We start from the raw sequence: 23,188 nt of genomic DNA on the forward strand, positions 1-23,188 counted from the left end.
TATCAGTCAAAGTATTTTATCGTATGCACCTTTCATCCACCCGGAACTGTGTTCTGGGAGCCTGAATACGCTATTTTCTGAGCCGGCTCCCAGAGTGGGCAAATCTGAAGACCCCCCCCTTTTGTCGTCGTCTTTACAAGCCTTTAGTCTATGTGCTACGAGGCTACTGAATGCTATTGCTTTCTTAAAGTTACCACTGGTTACCTCAAAAGACGGCGGTGAGTGGGTTGGTTCAACATGTGTATTACATGGAAGTGTATGAGTGGTGTAACTGAGGGGTTACAAAACCCTGACTGTATTAAAGATTGTGATAGATTAAACCACTGCTAGTTATGTACTTTAATTACTGGCCAGACAGTACATCAAATATAGATGGTGAACACTCACAAGAACACGGCATTGACACAGAAATACTATTGGAGGGTAATTTATTATTATTAGGCAACGTTAGGTTACAGAATGAGAATTAGGGTCGCGCTTGTATGGCGAAGAATATACGTAAAGTCAGTCAAGAGCATAAGTCACTAAGAATAGCAGGAATCCTACGATGGGTCTAAGCTGACGCCACCTGTTGTATAGTAGCAATTATATAGGGCAACACCGGTACCAACTGGAGACAATGGGTTCCCTCCGGGGTGTAAGGCCGGGAGGGTAGAGGAATGTTCGGGTACTCCGTCTGAGTCAACGAGGAATAAAGAGACTCCAGGTACAGGAGTCGGTGCTTATACTCCCTTGATCAGCAGGCAAAAGCAATAGTTGTAATCCAAGATGCTCGACAGCATTGACGACAGCTAGCCAGCCCCTTCCACGAGGCAGGCCCGAGTGTTAATCCTCACAAGGTTAAATCCCAAACGACAGTGGAAATCAACGGTGCTCTTCTCCGGTAGTCACGGTCCCAAAGCAATATAATCCAACCAGGAATGGTTCTGCAATCGCCGGCGCCGATTCTCCTGTGCACTATACTTCACATTAAACTAGGTCGAACTTGACGTTACTTCACTAAACTCTGACACTTTTACTATTCTATTCGCACATGTTCTAAACGCACGGTTGCTCACTTCAATGTTACCGAACTTGTCACACTGCTGCTTTAGATGAACTGAATGAACGAAGTGCTGCTGTTTACACCTGCGCCGTATTTATACTTAAGTGAATATCTAGTCCCAACCTCAGTCCTTGTCTCGTATTACTATGCTGACTCTGGGCATGTTCTGACATGCCTGCAGTTGTCTTTGAACTTGCCGTTGGGGGCTTGCGCGTTGGCGCCTGGGGGCGCTGTCCAATAGGAGAGCGAATATTACTCTGGTCTGAACGCAGGTAAAGGGATATTCCGTGTATATATATAAATAATATACAAAGTATATCAAATGATACATATATATATTCAGTTTAATCTGGCCCTTCACAACAAGTGGTTTGGGTCAACATGTGTATTACATGGAAGTGTATGAGTGGGTTGGGTCCGTGTGTGTGTGTTCTTGTGTGTGGAGAGATCAGTGTTCAGTGTTCTGATGGCCTAGGCCTAGGGGAAGAAGCTGAGTCTGAGTCTCTCTGTTCTTGCTGCATGTATGCAGAGGCGCTTGCCTGACCGCAGCAGCTTGAACAGGCTGTGTTGGGGTTGTGAGGGTCCTTCATTATTCTGCAGGCTCTGGATCTGCACCTCCTGTTGTATTAGTCCTGCAGGGGTGGTAGTGCCATACCCGTAGTACGCTCTGCTGAGCGCACCACTCTCTGGAGAGCCTTCCTAGAGGCTTCATGTCATCTTTGTCCCACCTGGCCTTCAGGGGCAAATCAATGCTTATAGTCTTGTATAACATTTCTTTGTTTAATCTGTGTGTATATGTGTTTGTTTGTATATCTCTTGTGTGTGTGTGTGTTCTACCAGGCACTGGGCTGTCTGCTCTACAAGCTGTGTTTCTTCACACTGCCGTTCGGAGAGAGCCAGGTGGCCATCTGTGACGGCAGCTTCACTGTCCCAGACTCCTCCCGCTACTCCTACAACTTGCATTGCCTCATCCGTCAGTCCCTCCTCTTCCTCTTCTCACCACAAGCTTTAGAAATGTTAGAAAAACTCAATGGGCTTCATTCACAAAAGTACGTACGATCAGATTTTGATCGTAAAGTCTTACTTAAACGAACGTTTCCACGAACACATTGGCATGGAATGTTCCCTCTAATTTTTTTTCTTTCGGTCTGAGCAAACACTCAAACCTCCTGAGCAGACATCAGTAACTACTGAGCGACATACGTCACCTGCCGATTAACCGGTTAGTTGATAAGCGGCGGTTTGTAAAAAATCTGAGAATCTTAATTTCCCTCAATGTCTAACATAAAAATCTATACATTTAGCTGATCACAGAAATAATACAAAAAGGCATATTATATTCCTTAATCAAATATTTATTTGACCATTGATTGATGATACAAAGCAAAGTCCTTACTTTATCATGCGACTTCAAGGGTGACCATATTGTGATTTTTTTTTAAAGAGGACACTCTGCCTTCAGCCTCATGATACTCGAAGTTTACTCAAAGATGCCTTATCATTTTAATATATTTAAAGTATGCCTCCTCTGTATGGATATAAAATTATTTTTTATATAATTTTATATAACAAAATAATATCTCTCTATAACCAAAGTTACTCAACATGCTGTATTATGCCTAAAGTAATCTATCTGACAAATCTCAAGAAAATAACTAAATCAACCTATGACAAAATAATATATATTTTCAAGTCTTACTGGACAAAATAAATAACAAGAAAATTATGAAGTAATGTTCTAAATAATAGGCCTACCTCTTCTGTATTAGAAAATCCAGCTTTAAAAAATATATCTTTATCTGTTCAATGTAATGTAAATTATAAAGCAGTAACCCCACAAAGATACTAATTTAAAAGTGCACTATGCAGTTTCGGATTTGTTTACATTTGCATAACTTGCAATTAGTGTACAAAACTAATTTATTACACACATAATCCTTAGAATCATTGTATCATAAGCATCTTATCAAACCAAAACATCATTTTGAGGCATCAAAATAGTTGAAAATTATTTTCTTTCTCTCTGTATAGCTGCATACCGGTACTTCAATCAATTCAGTCAATTTATGGATTATTATTAAATATATTTAGCTTATTATTCTTGTAAAATTGTATTACAATTTGTTTAAATCTGCTCTCGTTAATGCCTATTGGCACTCTTGACAATAACACTTTTCATTAAGTCAAGAAATTGGGTCTTTTCATCATTGCTTTCCTCTATATTTGCACACAACCTTTGAGTCTGCATGCCTTTCATGGGGTTGCCAGGTAATCTATCTATGCAAATTAACAGGCATGTGCGTCGTATGTAGAAACAATAGTATGAATGGTAATGGTTTAATAATAAAATGAAAATGGCACGTGATAACATAGGATATCAAATACATCTTCCACAATCCCATGTTGGTTTTGCGCAGGCTTTTTTCTCAAGAGCAAAGCAATTATTATAAGAGATTATTTGTGAATGAGGCTCAATGATTATTACTAATCTCAGAGACCGGTCCGTTTTTCAAACATTCCACGTACACTTGAGTGTTGGGGACGTTGGTTTCCACTATTTTCTGGTTGCGGTTCCTTTGGTCTAACTCTCTTGCTTGATTTTCACTCTCTCATGTCTTGGATCTGCCCTCTCTGGTCTCTGCGTGGTGGCGTTGATTAGGCTACATGCTGGAACCAGACCCAGACAAACGCCCTGACATCTACCAAGTGGCTCACTTTGCTTTTAAACTAGCTCAGCGGAGCTGCCCCGTAAAAAACGCAAAGGTCAGTCTCCTGCCCTGGGCTCAGTAATGACTTCCTCGCACCAATAACTATACAAGTCCGTTTTAAGTTTTGAGAAGAACTTAAACATTTGAAAACGTTATTCCTCTGAAAACTTAAAACAGACATATATGGTTCTTTGTCTGAGGTACTCAATTATAGAGTAATCAGGCACAAGAAAGTGGAGTTGTGCACATCCCTAGTTGACATGCAGACAGAATTCGTATCCCAGTTAAATACTTATTCAGGGATTTGTTACCATATACTAGCTTTATATCCCACTCACAAATATCTGTGTACCGGTACATACAGAATATTCTGATTACCATAGTAGTACTCTGATGAAAATAAAGTAAAGGTTCTCTATTGAAATGTGTACTGAACTAAATTATTAAGTATCTCTTTTAAGATTACGTATACTTAAACCATGTGTTGCCATATTTTGAATGTCCAGTCGTCCATATAGTAAATAGTAAATATAAATATTCACATTTTCTATACTACTGGGACTGTAGTGAATATAAATATTCACATTTTCTCTACTACTGGGACTGTAGTAAATATAAATATTCACATTTTCTATACTACTGGGACTGTAGTAAATATAAATATTCACCTTTTCTCTACTACTGGGACTGTAGTAAATATAAATATTCACCTTTTATCTACTACTGGGACTGTAGTGAATATAAATATTCACCTTTTCTCTACTACTGGGACTGTAGTGAATATAAATATTCACCTTTTCTCTACTACTGGGACTGTAGTAAATATAAATATTCACCTTTTCTCTACTACTGGAACTGTAGTAAGTATAAATATTCACCTTTTCTCTGCTACTGGGACTGTAGTAAATACAAACATTCACATTTTCTCTGCTACTGGGACTGTAGTAAATATAAATATTCACCTTTTCTCTGCTACTGGGACTGAAGTAAATATGCACCTACATTTCTCTAAAGCTTTTGCTTCTCCCGAATCTAGAATTCTCCCATTCCCTCTAAGCTTCCTGAGCCGGTCAAAGCCAGCGAGGCTGCAGCAGCCAAGAAGAGCCAGACTCAAATCAAAACCAGGTGACACACACACACACACACACACACACACACACACACACACACACACACACACACACACACACACACACACACACACACACACACACACACACACACACACACACACACACACACACACACACACACACACACACACACACACACACACACACACACACACACACACACACACACACACACACACACACACACACACACACACACACACACACACACACACACACACACACACACACACACACACACACACACACACACACACACACACACACACACACACACACACACACACACACACACACACACACACACACACACACACACACACACACACACACACACACACACACACACACACACACACACACACACACACACACACACACACACACACACACACACACACACACACACACACACACACACACACACACACACACACACACACACACACACACACACACACACACACACACACACACACACACACACACACACACACACACACACACACACACACACACACACACACACACACACACACACACACACACACACACACACACACACACACACACACACACACACACACACACACACACACACACACACACACACACACACACACACACACACACACACACACACACACACACACACACACTTTAAATGTTTATTTATGTCCACATGAACAGAAGTACAAGGAGGCCTCGTACAAAGGACATAAACAATGCGAGTGCAATCAGAAAATTATGAAGAACAGTCAGGTACAAGGTGCATGGACGGCAGAATCATGGGAAAAGGTAACAGCGCCTCCTCCAAATTGAGCGGCTTCCTATAATAGCTGATACTGAGCAGTACCTGGCTAACTGCTTGGCCTTCCTTTTGGGGAGACCGGCTATTTGTAGGCCCCTCACAACCAACTTGTGCACATGCCCTAGGCTGCCAAAGATAAAAACTAGGAGTTTACATCTGTAGCCTAGCTGTGAGATGGTCTGCTGTTGGTATTTCAGCATTTTGGCTAGGAATGCTTCTTCTAAGCTGTAGTCAAAAGTACAGCCAACCTCAAGAATGGACACCTCCCTAAGGTGTTCATTTACCACAAATACATCAGGGGTGTTAGCTGTAATACTAGAGAACATGGAATAATCATTGCACAGGTTGAACATGCTTGGCTTCACAGTAGAATGCTTAAACAGCGTGATGGAGGACCTAAAAATAAGAGATATCTTTCGCTATCAAATCTACTATTCTGTCATGCCTACTTATGTAGAGGCCCCTGTATACATGGCAACCATTTAAGATGTGGGACATGGTTTCAGCTATTTGGTTATTGACATGATGAATACAGTAAGGAGCATGACTGCCTGGAAACCAGATGGAGAGATTCAGTTTAGATGGTAAGACCTGTAATCTCGCTTTCAGAGTAAAGATAACAATGCACTCATCTATGGCAACATTTTTGAACACAGAGTGAGAGACAGAATGGTCTGCAGCAGGGAGACACGCAATCTTCCCCTGCAGTCTCAACTCAGTCCATTGTTCCCGCTGTCTTTGTTGTTGTGCCCACAGGAGGCGACCTCTGGCATTAGTCAGTGGAAGTTGGTGATCCATTCCACACACAGACATAGATGCTCTGACTGAGATACTGGGGTCAGATATAATATTCTCTGAGACAGCCACTGCCTCAGAGTTAGACCCCACCCACTCCAGGGTAACATCAGCCCAGCAACACATGTCATTAAGGTCCGGCCAGTCTGACCACACACCGAAGCCAGGAGAGCGACTGTCCAGCTTTCCATTCGGCTTTCTCTTGAAGCCTAGGAAGTTAGGGTCCGAACCACGCGCCAGGGGAACCTTACGTCTTTTTAGGTCCAATAAAAGAGAAGAACGGGCAAGCTTTCTCACATACTGGTCATCACTGTTCAGCATATTCAACAGATGGGAGAGCCGTGTAGCAATATATGCCCATTCAAAATTGGGAACACCCAGACCACCCTCACGTTTACTGTGAAATATAATGTTGTGTGTGTGTGTGTTGAGGCCAGTCCATTGTCTCACTAGGTGTACGGTTTTATTAGTCAAATCATGTAGTGATTTTCGTGGAATATGTACATTGGAGAACATATGTTGTACTTTGGCCAATGCCATTACTCTGATTGCCTCAAGTTTCAACTGCCCTTGGCACAAAATACCTCTTATAGACCTTTTTCTCTGCCAAAGGTTGATCTGAGTGGAGCTTCTGAAATTCTGGGTGGAGCGGGTGACTTCTGTCATTAACAATTGCCAATGCATTTCTGCGTACAGCTAGGTTATATACTATTATTACATGGCGTTTTAACATTCGCCAAAATGCTTGATTGTGATTGGTCAATAGCGCTCCGTTACCCCTAGCAGCGGTCAATTATTCCGCGAAATAATGACTGCTGTTAGGGGCAACAGAGCGCTATTGACCAATCACAATCAAGCATTTTGATCGCAGTCACGAAAGCTATAACCTCGTTCCCAGCTTTATCTCGCACAGCTGCACTACATCAGGTGCAATCACATCCACACCTGCCGGCGATGACAGAGGAGCCACAGAACAACTGCGTCTGCATTTGATCTCGTCTTGTCGATGGTGTAAAATGAATTAGGTATATTGTTAGTAAGTTAGCCATGTAATAAGCAGGATAATGTATAGCTATACTCGGTCATTGTCACAAAATAATTGACCTTCACTGCGTTTAGAACACCTCGGCTGCGCCTCAGTGTTCCAGAACGCAGTGTCGGTCAATTATTTTGCGACAATGACCTCGTAGCTATACATTATCCCTTACATAATAATAATAATAATCCATTTAATTTGTAACGCACCCTACATTCCTGAGAATCTCAGAGTGCTACAGAGTTAAAATAATAAAATAAAATAGATATATAAAAAAAGAGAAGAACACATAGCAGAACAACATATGATAGGACATAAAAACAAAAAAGTGTCAACAGTTTGTGGTGCTCTCAGGTGGTTGGGGAGAGCATTCCACAGTCTGGGTGCGGCCGAGCAGAAGGCTTGATCGCCCATTCTCGAAGACACTCTGACGTCACGAGACCGCCGCCATCTTGGTATTGGGGAAACAAACGGATTTCTACGGTCAAATGTATGCGTCGAGCTCTGTTTTTATTACATATCTTATCACATTCTTGTTAATTTCATAACCTTTTCATATAATTAGTTTTGAAAATATTGAGGTCAACATGGCATTTCACTATTTCGAAAGCCTTTCTGGTGATTCTAAGTGCATGTTTCCCCCAAGCCATAGACATGCACTTAGACAGAAAGTTAAAAAGACAGGAAGTTGACTTCGAGAATGGTGTGCAGCTTAGTCCTGGGGGCTTTGAGGAGGTAGGCTGTGCCGGAGCGGAGGGAGCATGAGGAGGACTGGGGGGTGAGGAGTTCCTTGAGGTAGGCAGGGGCACCACCGTGTACACACTGGTGAGTGAGGAGGGAGACCTTGTACTCGATCCTGTGTTCCACGGGGAGCCAGTGTAGTGATCTGAGGATGGGGGTGATGTGGTCATGTTTGCGCACCCTCATCAGGATCCTAGCAGCGCTATTCTGGATGGATTGCAGTTTTTGAATGCTTTTACTAGGGATCCCGATGAGGAGTGCATTACAATAGTCCAGCCTGGAGGAGACGAAGGCGTGGACGAGTTTCTCTGAATCTGCCAGAGTGAGTGAGGAGCAGAGTATATAGTTTTGCCAATTGCTTTTTCTGATGGCATACTATCTTTTCAGCTGTTTCAATGATCCTAGTCATTTAGTTTTTACGTACTGGGTTTAGATATCCATACAAGACCAATATAATATTATGTATACACTACACCACTAAGGTACCCATGTACATGTCGAAATACTTCCCAAAGATCAGTGAATACCACGATCACAACACCAGAGGGAGTTCCACAAATCATGTTCAACCCACATTCGGCACAAACAAGGGACTAAACACGTTTCGCAATTATGCCACATCAATGTGGAACGCCCTACCCACAGCCGTAAAATAATGTGAATCCCTACCCACCTTCAAAACCGCTCTCAAAGAGCACCTATGGGAGGCTGCAATTCGAAACTGGCCCCTGTAAATGTCCAAACACCCCCCCCCCCCCCACCCAACACCCTCCAATGTACAGTTTCTTCCCCCTCAAATGTATATACTCTCTTTTAGAAACCCTCTCTTAAACAGTACTGTATATTTGTATATCTTGTATGTCATAAATGTCTGGATGCAACAGTACTGTTTATCTGTATGTCGTGTATGTCATAAATGTTATGATGAATTGAAAATGGGGGACTCTGATGTAAACAAGATGAAAGTCTCTGGTCTGCATCCCCTTAACAATTGTGTGTATTGAGCTGTACTGTATTGTACCCATTCTGCAATCTGTAAATAAAGTTTTCAATCAATCAATCAATGTTGAACATGAGGAGGCTTTCTTTCAGGATGACATAAACTCTCCAAAACATCCTGGCTAACTACAAACCTGGCTGGCTTTCTTACTGATGAAAACAGCATCATCTGTGAAGTTTAGTTTATCATCAGTGTGTGTTCCTAGATACTTAAAAGCCCGGTCAAGCCTGGATTCATGGTCAAATTAGTCTAGGTCAGTGGTTTTCAACCAGTGTGCCATGAAGCAATATCAAGCGTGGAACTTTAGGACAACCATTTTTTTTTTTTTTTTTTTTTTTTTTTATTACAAGGCTTTATAAAATTATTAAAAATAATTGATCTGGCACCAATCAATATAAACTTCATTTTTTTTGTTAATGAGCACTCAAAATTCACAACTAGTTGTAAATAAGTGTATATACCTAATGTGTACATTTTGGTAACAGGGTGGGTAATAATGAGTTACCGGTAACTACTGTAATCAAATGACGGGGTTGGACCCACATAACGAGCTGCTAGCATAATCATACAATTTACTCTATTTTGTAATGCCAGAACGGACAGATGTACTGTGTGCACAAAGGCCACCCTAATTAACTAACAAAAATGGAGGCAGTCCACATCGTGAAAAAATATATAAACTGGCAACAAACAATATCAAAATGATGTTGCCTATTGTTTCTTGGACAGTCTAGAGATGTCAATAGCCCTCAATCGGAGTGCGTCATCTGCAGGAAAGAATCATGTTGACTAACTTCACTATTACTAACTGATGCCAACAGTGCTGCCAAGTAAGCTGAGGCTCTTGAAAACAAAGTATCCCTTCCACAGATAACTCCCTCTCCCCCTCATTCACTCAAGTTGTGTCCACTAATTCTGACCTGATTCTGACCATAAATACAAATACTGTAAACTATCTGCACGTGTTAATACGTATTACTTTCACATAGGGTTAGGGTTAAGCGTTAGTCGCTGCTGGAATATATGGCTGGTCAGTGTGCATGATCAATTTCCCCAAGGAAGTTGCCTTGGTCCTTTGCTCTATTCAATTTTTGTTAATGATTTACCTTATGTATTGAATAATGCATGCATGGAAATGTGTGCGGATGACACAACAATTTATTATTATTTTTTTTTAGCATTTTTACAGCTTTATTGGTCACGTAGGACCGACAGAGGAGAGGGCGAACGGGAGGAGAGGTGGGGAAGACATGCAACAAATAACGACGGGAGCTGGGATCGAATCCGGGTCGGCCGCGTAGGTGCGCGAGGCACTATGGTATGCGCCACGAGGGCGCCCCATGACACGACAATTTATGTCTCTGCAGAGAAAGATAACTTGGTTAATACGTTGCTCCAAGAAGAGTTAATGCTGGTTTCTAATTGGGTTACTGAAAACAAGTTAAAGTTAAATGTTTAAAAAACAAAGACTATCATGCTGGCCTCTAGAAATATATTAAGAACGGAGCAGGAACTAAATATTGTGTTGAATGGTGCTGCTATTGAGCAGGTTAGAGAGGCCAAGTTGTTGGGTGTGATTATTGATGAAAAGCTTACTTGGTCAAGGCACATTAATAACATAGTGGCTAAAATGAGTAGGAGTATTTCAATGATCAGAAGGTGTGCTCATCTATTGAGTGAGAAGACAGTTAATCTAATGTTAAAAGCTTTAGTCCTATCCCACTTGGACTACTGCCCAACAATTTGGTCGAGCGCTTCAAAGTGGGATCTGGAGAAACTTCAGCTCGCTCAGAACAGAGCGGCACGTCTCGCCCTCCGCTGCTCTTTGAGGGGCAGTGTTGGGGGAATGCATGCCGCTCTGTCTTGGCTTAGAGTGGATCAGAGGCTGGCATGCAGCCTTGTAACATTTTTGTTTAATATTTATAAAATTGGCAAACCTAAGTCTTTGTGGTCAGAACCACAACCCACCAATGGTTATGTCACCAGACATGCCGTGGGTCTTCATTTTACTCTACCTCTACCAAGTACAAATGCACTTAAGAGAACCGTAATGTATATAGCTGCTGCATACTGGAATTGTATACCTGTGAATATAAAGATGATCAGCAACAAATTTACTTTTAAGAAAAAGTTGAAGGATGATGTTTAGGGCTGGGTGATAAAACGATAATTATCGCGATATATTTTAATCGATATCCATTGATAATAAAAAAAATATCAATAAAAAAAAAGTTTTAAAACCAGAGACAGTGGACAGACTTGTCTTTCTTGCCTGCAACTTAAAGTAATGGCTTTGCTTGTCCAAATGACTGACCAAATTGAGATACATTTTTCTCGTGTCCATTTATTTAGTTTGCTTTCTAATTTAAAATACAGTTTGAAACCGTCTGTACGCAGAGCTAGTCTCCAGTCGCGAGTCACGGTGCACATGTGCAGTGGTTTGTCCACCAAAAAAGCGCCAAAAGATAGAAAAGAAACTAGCAGAGCCAGAACTATTCAACACCCCTGGAGCCACAGCCAGCAGAGAAGCCTGTTTACTTTCGCTTTCAAACCAGCTGCAGCCTGAGAACTGGAGAGTGAGGGGCTGTAACACTAAAGATGGCGGCAACGACAAATAATTGCTGCAATATAAACATACATCTGTTCTAAAAATAAAAAATAAAAAGTGTTTTCTTTTTAATACTTATAACAATATCGATAATTATAGATATCGAGTGATATGTTATCGACATATTATATGTTAGTTTTATCGATATCGTGATATCATTTTTGGCCATAAGGCTTTGTGTCCACCGGGGAAGTTTTTTTCCAAGACTGACCGCTTTGAAAAGCAAAAAAAAAAGCTCAGCATTTTTCTGAGTCTCGCGACTGCCGCGGCTCCCCCACTTGCTCGATGTTGATTGGTCGGTCGGAAAAAGTTACCTTGATGAGTGCGCTCCACTCCAAAAGTTGAACTAGTTTCAACTTTAGGCGCTGGGAGCTCTCCGCCCAAAAACGCGAGGCGCGGCGCTAGGAAAAGGAGCGCGCCTGTCGCGTCTGTAGCATAGAAATGAATGACAGGAGAAAGGAGCTGACAACTCATAAAACGTCCCCGGTCGACACGGGCCCTAATGCTGTTATGAATGGTGAAATACAGTTGAGTTACTGATTTATTTAGTTAGTATTGTTAGTTCAGTTGTGTGTGTTTTTTTGTGTGAGATTTTGAAGATGAGAATGTGTTTAGGCTAATGTGTTTCTTATTTTTTTTATTGTTTTTTTGTTACTGTAATGTAATGTACTGTAATGTTGTAGGTTGTGTGTTAGGACCCCAGGAAGAATAGTCTTTCACCCATGGGTGTAGACTAATGGGGACCCATAAATAAACAAACAAATTCACTTTTGATCAGATTCTTGAGCTGTTGTGGTATTTCACTTAGTATTATCATAATAATAATACATCGGATTTATATAGCGCTTTTCCAAATGCTCAAAGACGCTTTAACAAAATAAAACAATACAATACAGTTTTAGTAGAGAGGGGGAAAAAAGAAATAAAAAGGTGAGAGACGAAGGAGTTCATGGGTTGGAAGCAGTTATGAGCTTGTGTGATGTTTACTGAGTTACTGAACAAGTAGATCCACCAAATAGCTCCCATTACAGAATCACCATCTTAAAGGTCCCATGTCTTATAAATGGCCTTTTCCAATGTTTAGCATTGTTTTCTAGCAATGTGGGGTTGTATCAATGGGGTCTGTGTCTCTAATTCTCATTTTGGCTTATCAGTCCAGTTCACATGTCACGAGATCCTCCCCCATTGAACTAAGCCATTCTGAATGTCACGTATCTGTGACGTAGAAGAATTCTCATCTGCATAACTAACTCTATGGTTGTAGCGCACACTCAACCATTCGCTCAACAACAGAGCGAGTGGAAATACTGACACTTGCTCAAACGGGTTGACATGGCGCGGGTGCCGACAGAGAGAGAGGGAGAGAGAGAGAGAGAGAGAGAGAGAGAGAGAGGGATACGGAGCATTTACACACACACGCAGTCGGGACGCATCTCTCCTCTCTCTCCCTCGAGTCGTCTCGGAGCATTTACACACATTCCCGACTGCGTGTGTGTGAGGGGAAACACATGCGCTCTCTGAGCATCTCTCCTCTCTCTGTCTGTCTCTCTCTCCCTCTCTCTCGCTCGCTCGTTCTCTGCTCTCTCTGTCGGCACTCGCGTCACGTCAACCTGTTGCAAAATATCATTGCACACTCCCATACGTATTCCGATCCTTGCAATAATATTCACAGGGTATATATTGTCATTTGAAACAAGTTACCAATGCATTGTCCCGTCGGATTATGCCCCCCGCAGCGAAATTAATTAGTCTCCCCCTCTATCTCTCTATGTCTCTCTCTGTCTACCAGTGCAGACTGTGGGTGACTGTCACTCAAAGTGCTTTGCGAGTATGGGCGGAGACCAGCCCAAAACAGCTTGAAATATTGAAGTGGAAAAATGCTGCTTTAGAAGAGTACTTGATTAGAAATACAAAACAATGAAAAAAATTAATGAATAAAAAATTACAGATGTGTTCCATAGACTCACAGGAATTGTGTAACATTGCCCAAATAGTGAAAGGAATAGCAAAACATGGGACCTTTAAATACCTGTATCCCAAAAAGAAAAAAACATGACACAGCTGTTGCACATTGTCATTAATTAGATAACAGCATTAAATAGCAGCATACAATACATATTTAAAAGAAATAAAATTCAATATAGGTTACATATGATACAAAGGTAATTCGAGAAATATCACAGTAGGCCTACATATAGTTTGTACTCCACAAGGAAGGTCATATATACTACCTTAGAGGCACATCTGTCTATTTATAAAGGTACTGCAGTTTTCTTGAAACAAGGGTAAAAGCTTGTTTTCTTAATCATTCCTGAATCAAGAACTAGAAAGAAAACACAGTTGTTGTAGTAGTATTAATATTAGAGACATGCCACATTCATACAAACAAAGGGACATTAGACAGAAAATGTCTAAGTCCTCAAAGTCCTATGTTTACTGAGTTGATTTGTTTGTTAATGTGGCTCCTTGTCCTCCAGGCTGACAGACCCCGTCCCTACCACAGAGACGTCCATCACCCCTAGACAGAGACCCAAAGCCGGCCACTCTCACAGCCCTGCTGCAGGGATGCTGCCCATTCAGCCCACTGCCCTCACCCCCCGCAAGAGAGCCAACGTCCCCCCCGGAGCACCGCAGCCTCTAGGTCTGTACCAGGTACTAGGGCCACTGGAAGATATGATATATCAGCTTCACTCTTGAGTGAATGAACAACCTTAAAACCACGCCTCTCTTCCTTGCTTCCTTCCTTCCCATTCTGCATGTGTTGTTTCTCGAGTTCCCTGGTCAAACAACAAGTCAGATTACACTACAGAACAAGAAAAAAGGTTCCAAGGCCATAAGGAATTGAATATTTTTCAAGATTCAAGAGTTTTATTTGTCACATACCGTACATACCAGGGCATACAGTGAAATGCGGGTGGCCATGCCCGCTTTGATTGTGCAATAATACTAATAATAAAATAGACATAATAAACAGGTAATAAAATAGACATAAATTAGGCATGATAAAATAGACATGCTAAAGTCCTGAGATAGTGCAATACAATGTTAGCTACGGATTTAAGGCACTGGGTCCTATGTACACTACTATACAATATACAGTTTTTACTCTATATCCTTATGCTATACTTGCTATATCTAAACTATACTATACAAGAACCACATCGGTTCTTTCCTTAAAGTGACCTTTATTTTCCTCGTTCCTTTAAAGTGTTCTTGCCATTTTGTTTAAAGTGACCGTTTGTGTGTGAGCGAATGCAGCATGTGTGATGTGTGTGCTCATGTGTGTGGAGAGTTCAGTGTTCAATGTTCTGATGGCCTGGGGGAAGAAGCTGAGCCGTAGTCTCTCTGTTCTTGTTGCGTGTGTGCGTAGGCGCTTGCCTGACCGCAGCAGCTTGAACAGGCTGTTGTAGGGGTGGTGGGGGTCTTTCATTATTCTGCAGGCTCTGGATTTGCACCTCCTGTTATATAAGTCATGCAGGGGTGGTAGTGCAATACCCATAGTACGCTCTGCTGAGCGCACCACTCTCTGTAGGGCCTTTCTGTCCTGGGCCGTGCTGTTTCCAAACCAGGCAGTGATGTTTCCAGTCAGAATGCTCTACAGCCCCGGAATAGAAGGAGTGGAGTATCTTCCCCGATACTCTGAACTTCCTTGACTGTCTCAGGTGATAGAGGCGCTGTTTCGCCTTTTTTACCACAGAGTCTATGCGTGTTGTCCATGTCAGGTCCTCTGTGATGTGGACTCCCAGGTACTTAAAACTGCTCACCCTGTCCACGATAGCCCCATTTATCCACAGTGGCGTGTCTGTCCCCTGCTGTATTCTCCTAAAATCCACGATCAGGTCCTTGGTTTTACCAATGTTCAGGAGTAGGCTGTTATCCCGGTACCAGCATGCCAGTACATCAACCTCCTCCCGGTAGGCCTTCTCATCATTGTTAGAGATCAGCCCCACCACCACGTGTCGTCAGCAAACTTCACTATGGAGTTTGAGCTGAACCTGGCCACATGATGTGTGTACAGTGAATACAGCAGGGGGCTTAGAACACAGCCCTGGGGGGACCCGATACTGGGTGATTGTGCTGGAGGTATGACCCCCCCACCCTGACCACCTGGGGCCTGTCACTCAGAAAGTCCAGGATCCAGGCGCTCAGGGCGGAGCTCAGACCCAGATCGATCAGCTTGTCAACCAGTCTGGTGGGGACTATGGTGTTGAAAGCTGAACTATGCCAGTTGGATCGATCGCGAGTTGGAAAGCAGCGTGGAATATATATTTACAGCAGCCAATAATCAATCAATAAACGCGATCGATATTTGGAATGGCGATCAGGAATTGGAATAATCTTTTTGGAGAACATCTGATCTAAGGTAAGGAGTCTATGTTACCAGTTTTAGGATAATCAGAGCTGTATTCACTGAGATAACAGCGTGTCCCGTATGTGTGTGTGTGTGATGTTGAGGAAATGAGAGAATCGATTTCTCAGCTCGCTTCTATAGCATGCATAAGTACACATATACTATCGATAATCTAGCGTTTATTTGAAAATGATTCATAAATAGGCCGACAAATGACAACGTGTCTAGTGTATTCGAGAATATTCCAATAAATGCCGTTTATGGGGGAATCTTTCTATTTTCAGAAAATTTTAGAGAACGATAGCTTTTCGAAATGCTATAAAAAGGATATGCACCGATTAAAAAAAAAAAACAATCCGTTTCGACAATGTTGACTGCAAACAAGTCATTGATAAGCGACGGGCAGATTAGACACATAGCCATAATTTAAAACATAGATTATGCGTTTTTAACGCTAACATTGAAGTGGGTGGCGGCATTCAAGGGGGTAAAAAGGAAAACGCGGCCGGCATTGAAAGTGTTAAATGTCTCCAGCGAGGGGGCAGATCGGATCTCCAGGGGTAGCTGGTTCCACAGCTTGGGGGCCACGGCCTTGAAAGAGTGATCGCCTCTCTTTTTGAGTCTGGTGCTGGGGGGGTTAGGGTTAGGGGGGGGGGGGGGGGGGGGTACCAGCCGAGCCTGGTTGGATGATCTTAGTGACCTGGGTGCTGAGTAGGCGGTGATGAGCTCTGTGGTGTATAGGGGTGCTGCACCCGATAGTGCCTTAAAGGTCAGGAGGAGGATTTTGAAATCTATTCTAAGTGGGACTGGATCCAGTGTAGGGAGGCTAGAACTGGTGAAATGTGTTCTCTCTTTTTGGTGCCGGTAAGGAACCTAGCTGCCGAGTGTTGTACCATTTGGAGGCGCCCTCTTCGCCCATTTCGCCCTCTGAGACTGATTCAATATGAAATCAATGATCCAATGAGGCTAGCTGGTCCGTATCCGCTTCCATTCATTTGTGCCATGCTAGGCTAGCTTGCAGCCGGATAGCTTTTTACTAAATGCACAGAGAGGAAATTGGCATCCATCTTTTTGTCTGATTCTGGAGAAGACGGTAAGTGCATTTCCCATAATGTTGGCGTGTTCCTTTAACCCCTTAAAATATCCTTGTCTCATCTTATTTAAAATAAATGTGTTCACATAATCAATATGCTGTGTGTGCTTCATCAACCCTGTTACCAACATATCAATTATTGCTGAGGTTTTATATCCATATTTAGAACGCATTTGATTTGGTTTTTGAATTGGATTCCTTAACACTTTCTGTGCCAAAAAACTGCTTATTACGTTTCTGGGCCCCGGCCGTAGAGTGCCAAAAACGGCTTTTTATGTTTCTGGGTAGTTTTTCCTCATTATTTTATCCATTATCCATCCAGGGAGCCTGGTGTTACCATAGGGAATGAGTCTGAGATAGCCAAAGTGCAATACCGGCTGCATCCAGCTAGATGGCGGTATTGAGCACCCTTTGAAACTTTGTATCTTGGCCTGTGCGTCGATCTAATGTCTCCGGGTCGTTTTATTTTTTTTTGGGCAAGGGGAGCGGTTATAACGGTCGGATTGAGAATAATCAAATGCTCCCGATGCATGATGTGTGGTGGATTATGTTGGCGACACGATGGACATCAATACTTGGAATCGCGATCAGATAATTGGAATATTCTTTTTGGGGTACATCCTAGTCAAGGTAAGGGCTACATTATATCAATCTTGCGTTGATCCAAGCATGTCATCACCTCGATCCGAATGTGTGTGTAACGTATGCCGTTGGTGATGATCAAAGCATAAAAAAACTACCCCCCCCCTTTCATGCATTCATGATGAAACATAATACCTATGATATAGATTTGATTTGAGAACAATAGCGGGTCCAGGCAAGAAACGGCAACGGTTATAGTATAATACACGCATGAGGCTATTCCTCAGCATTTCGGGAATTACCCCAGACCGATCTAAAAACATACTTATATTCACCACGGTATAACGCGCAAATGTATGCATGGAAATTTTTTCTCTTTTTTGCATCTTGACCAGAAGAAAGTCACTGTCAAATGACCATAGTATTGTATCCATAGCTATAATCTAGAATATAGTTATAGCTCTACAAACAAGGTGACGGACTCCTATCTTTTAAAGCATGGCAGTGCATAGATGGGGCCCGAAAACAGCGTATGTTAAAGGATCCAGATAGTTTCAGTGTGCCTAGTTTTGGAGATATCGGCTAATACACATACTGTATGTAACACACCTATGTATCCGATGTAGACAATCGAGGAAACCTCAGGCTTCCTCTGTGTTTTCTACGGCTTAAGAATGGCCTTAAAGGTGCTATAGATAAAACATTTTTATAGAGTATGTAAAAATAATAATACATCCACAGAGTTTTTAGAAAGGTGCGTAATACAAGTATTACTTTTCTCCCAAATTTTTTAATTGCCGTGTTTAAAATGAATGTTATTCTTTACCTGTTGCATGCATGTATCCTCTCCCTACTTCCCATTTCCCCACGTGGAATGCATCTGATTGGATAAATTACATGCTGGTGCTCTAGTGGCTGAATGTTATCTATAGCACCTTTAAATATGTTGAATGAATGAAAAAGGTTATTTTTGAACATGTAATTCTCCATATTCCTCCAAACAAATCACGGTATCTAGCTCCGTCAAACCAAACAATAATAACAACATTTTCCTTTTTTTTTAATTAAAAAAACATTAAAAAAAACATAAAAAAGGGGATTATAAACAAAAGGTCAAGAGCAATGTGTTTGGTTAGCAGACATGTCCAAAAAAGGAGTAGAGGGAAGCTAAGCTTATTGATCCCTACCCCCTTACATTTATATTTGTTCTTCCATTAATTTGACTAGATATAACATAATTTAGTATATTACAATATACTTTTACTTATAATACGGAAAAAACTATACTTGATTCACTTGACAGCAGTGAATATAGTACAGCACTACATAACACAATATAACATAACTTTGTTTAGCCTCATTACTCATTTCTGTATTTCTCTAATGTGTATTTTTTTAGCTGCTTTTTAAATTGTGCCATATATTTATTCAGTTTGATGTATTCAGGTAAATTATTCCACAACTTCACTCCACACACCGATATGCACATGCTTTTCAGCGTAGTGTGTACCATTGGTTGTTTAAGATTCCCTCTCCCTCTTAAGTTATATTCTCCTTCCCTGTCTCTGAACCATTTTTGAATGTTGCCTGGGATTAGTTTGTATCTGGCTTTGTATACAATGAGGGCAGTTTTGAAATCCACTAGGTCCATACATTTCAATGCTTGTAGCTTTATAAATAAGTTATTGGTGTGTTCATAATATCAAATCGTTCACTTTCCGGGTCACAGAGGAATCGAGGATGGAGGATGGAACGCCTTTTTTAAACTTTGTAATGGATCTTCTGAGATTATCTACTTGCCTACCTGTTGTTGTTTTTTTGTTTTTTTTATGCAGTATTTGTTCTGTGTGAAACAGAATGTGTTATCTACAGTCATGGTCATATCTTCCGTTAGAAAAGAGATCCTTGACTTGAGGGGAAATAACCTGTATAAAAAAACCTGTATAAAATTGATTCTTCTGAACTTGACAGGAGTCAGCCTGGATCTATCTCAGCCAACCGCCGCCCTCCAATCACAGAAGGTCCAGCCTTCTGCCCCACCTCAAGCAACCATCAGCCAATCACAAAACATTCCTGGTCAGCCTGTTGCTCAACAGAAGCAGGTAAATCCCATACTTATGTAGAAGGGTGGATTATCCCTGCTTGTGGGAGTAGTAGTACACAGACACTGGGTAGTAGGATACTATAGTATTGGACCTATATGTACCCCCGTCTTTGGCCCGGAACGTCGTTCTGGAGGGCTTGCAGTTGGAGTGGATGGGGCCCAGGATTTACTAACCTGGGGATTGGTACTCTGGTCTCCCTCGCCTTACAAGGCGGTCAGCAGTAGCTCCCCACGCACCCTCACTCCCTCAGTACCTCCGACAGCCCTCCCACACCCAGTGACTGTCAGTTCAATAGTATTATTGGGCTTCCCTTTAAGCAGTACCCTTCCTTGACCACCTGTATAGACCCTTCAAATGCTATTCTGTAAATGGGGTGTAAGGGTTAAATAATTATGCAGTCACAATATTTACCCAGAGGTTAGAATAGCAAATGGAACTCAAAGAAAGAGACACACACAATGATCCCAATTAGGTCTACTTTAGTGAAGCCTGGGCAGGTTATACATTACAACGTTAACTCTTAATATATGGCACCGGGTGCTCTTGTTATCAATGTAGGGGAAGCTCTTCCCACCATAGGCACCGAGTGCTCAATACATTAAACCACCCCGCTTGTACTGGGGGAACCCAGGCATAGAATGTAGACACATTGGGCATTCAAGAATCAAATAAACAAATAAACAAATAAACAAATAACAAAATAAACCAATAAATGTGGGCCCACGTTACCAAAGAAAACCTAACCTAAGCCGGCTTAAATTGTTTGGGGTACCCCTTAGACACTGGTTGTTAGCGTTCACTTCAATGGACGTTGCTGTTGATACACATGGTACTGGTAGTACTTAGCCAAGATGGCGGACCCACTCTTGTCACCGCTAGTCCGGATGACAAGATGGCGTCGGCGATCCACGAGCACAGCCAGCAGGTTGGGCGAACAGCAGGCAGTGGTTAGCTGGCAGAGCTTGCTGTATGGCGTCCTCTGCTGATGGGAAGAGGCGTCCTCTGTACCGTCTGGGAAACGTCCACCGCTGCTGTTGCTGGCTTGCTTCTGTCGCGCGAGCTAATACTTTGGCTACCTTAAACACAGCTAAGCTTTGGGTCTCGACGCACCCTCCTGCTATTCGGTTACACTGCTAACGCAACGTGGCTAGCTATACCACCGGTCTCTTCAGCGCCTCGCGCCCGGTAGTCTACTCAAGTCAGACGGAGCCGTTAGCAGCATACTACTATACCGCACACAGTAACTACTATAACCCGATAACGTTAGACGTTAGTCTCGTTAGCTCTAGACGTTAGTCCTTGGGTTCGGTTTCTCTTACTCACACACTATCGCTGATACTTCTAGGATAACCCGTCACTAGCAAGTATGTCTCATCACCCGCCGCTCGCTCCGACGGGGCTCTCCAACGTAATTTCTTCCACGGGCTCGTTTGAGTACCCGTCCACTGTAACTGCGACTGATAACCGTCAAGTCCAATGTCGAAGAGAACTTCCTGTTCCCCTCGCCTCCAGGTAATTCCCTCTTCCTCGTTGCTTGCTTCTCTCCACTGCTCCACCTGCCACCACTGCCACTCCGCCCCCTGCTGGCAACCTCCACTGGTCCCACGCAAGGACCGCTCCAGAAAGGGAAAAAGGGCTCAATGTTATTGCTAGTAATCCATACTGCATCTGGAGAAGAGTAGCACCTCATCTCGTCGTTAGACTGGGCGAGCTATCCAAAGGAACACTGTTAGTCTATCCAAAAGAACACTGTAAATCACACGTTATACACACACAGGGAAAGTAACAGTTAGTTTGTCAGTCAGATAGGTAGGTAATTAGTTAGATATTTAGTTACTTAGTTACTTATAGTCATTGAGGTTAGTAGGTAGGTTACTTATACGAATTAGTATACATGCATGAAATGCATGCTGTTCAAACAAAATATATGTACAGTATGTTAAAGCATCAAAGATTATTTGACAAAATATATGTACAGTATGTTAAAGCACCAAGGAAGATACCAGAAAGTCATTGTTTTGTTTGCAATGTGGTAAACACATTGATGCGGTTGGTTTATTTACACCCCTAATCAACACATTAATCTCAATACATGATATGACATTGTCTGTAGTCATGTATGTATGTCATGTGTTCCGCAATTAGTAGTTATCTGTTGTCTTACTGATATTAACTCATTGACTGCCACGCTGGGAACGGGATATGACTATGTGCTGCCACGCATTAAACCAATGGAGTCGTTCACCTTGTTTGCAGGGCTATAACTATATATATATTATAGCTATGGATGCAATACTATGGCCCATTTGACATCGAGTATCTATCGTTCAAGATGTGAAAAAGGAATAATTTTTCCATCCATACATTCCCGTTTTATACCGTGGTGAATATAAGTATGGTTTTAGAGCGGTTTAGGGTAATTCCTGGGAGGCTAGTAATAGTCTGCGACGCATATTATACTTAATCCATTGGCATTTCGTCCCTATACACATTCGAACTTGAAGGAAGAAATTCGAATTTGTATTTTTTTTTTTAATTTTTAATTTTTTTATAATATTATTATTATAAAAAGAAAAACGGTCAGGTCATATAAGTGAGACTGTGCTGAAAATAATGATACCAAACATACCATGGTAAACTTGAATTCGAACTTGTCTACAATTCTGCAAGGAATTTCCAATTCGAGTTTTTGTTAAAGTGACAGCCCTAGTGTACATCTGCAGTGGTAGGCAAGTGCTTAGACCTCTACACTACACACTCGTAACTTCTTTCACTCCAAAGGTTATCTATGCATCTATACCTGATCTTAACCCTGACCTTAACTCTACCAGTCATAGCAAAGGTCTGTGAATCTATAACTGGTCTTGACCCTACCAGTCATAGCAAAGGTCTGTGAATCTATAACTGATCTTGACCCTACCAGTCATAGCCAAGGTCTGTGAATCTATACCTGATCTTGACCCTAACCTTGACCCTATCTCATTTTTAGTTCCTTTGATATTTTCCAAGGTCAAGGTCAACTTTATTTATATAGCACATTTAAAATCAACCGAAGTTGTACCAAAGTTCTGTTAGAAATACTAAAAGAAATACAAAATACAGTATACACACAAAGTCATATAACTACAGTAAAGTTTAAAAAACAATCACGACACGACCAAGGGATGTGTGGCTTACCAA

At 41.9% G+C, this 23,188-nt stretch overlaps 1 protein-coding gene across 1 annotated transcript in view; it reads left to right on the top strand.

Annotated features, from left to right (window-relative positions):
* The window catches only part of LOC311237120 (AP2-associated protein kinase 1-like), a gene marked incomplete at its 3' end in the record, with an annotated part of 173,044 nt that overhangs the window by 39,948 nt on the left and 109,908 nt on the right, over positions 1–23,188 (top strand). The window contains exons 7-11 of the mRNA XM_084324926.1: positions 1,886–2,018; positions 3,705–3,808; positions 4,790–4,878; positions 14,355–14,518; positions 19,875–20,005. Of these exons, the coding sequence (XP_084181052.1) occupies positions 1,886–2,018; positions 3,705–3,808; positions 4,790–4,878; positions 14,355–14,518; positions 19,875–20,005 (621 nt within the window). The remainder of the gene's footprint in view (positions 1–1,885; positions 2,019–3,704; positions 3,809–4,789; positions 4,879–14,354; positions 14,519–19,874; positions 20,006–23,188) is intronic.

Source organism: Notolepis coatsorum (assembly GCF_963971535.1).
Source record: "Notolepis coatsorum genome assembly, chromosome: 11".
Classification (NCBI taxonomy): domain Eukaryota; kingdom Metazoa; phylum Chordata; class Actinopteri; order Aulopiformes; family Paralepididae; genus Notolepis; species Notolepis coatsorum.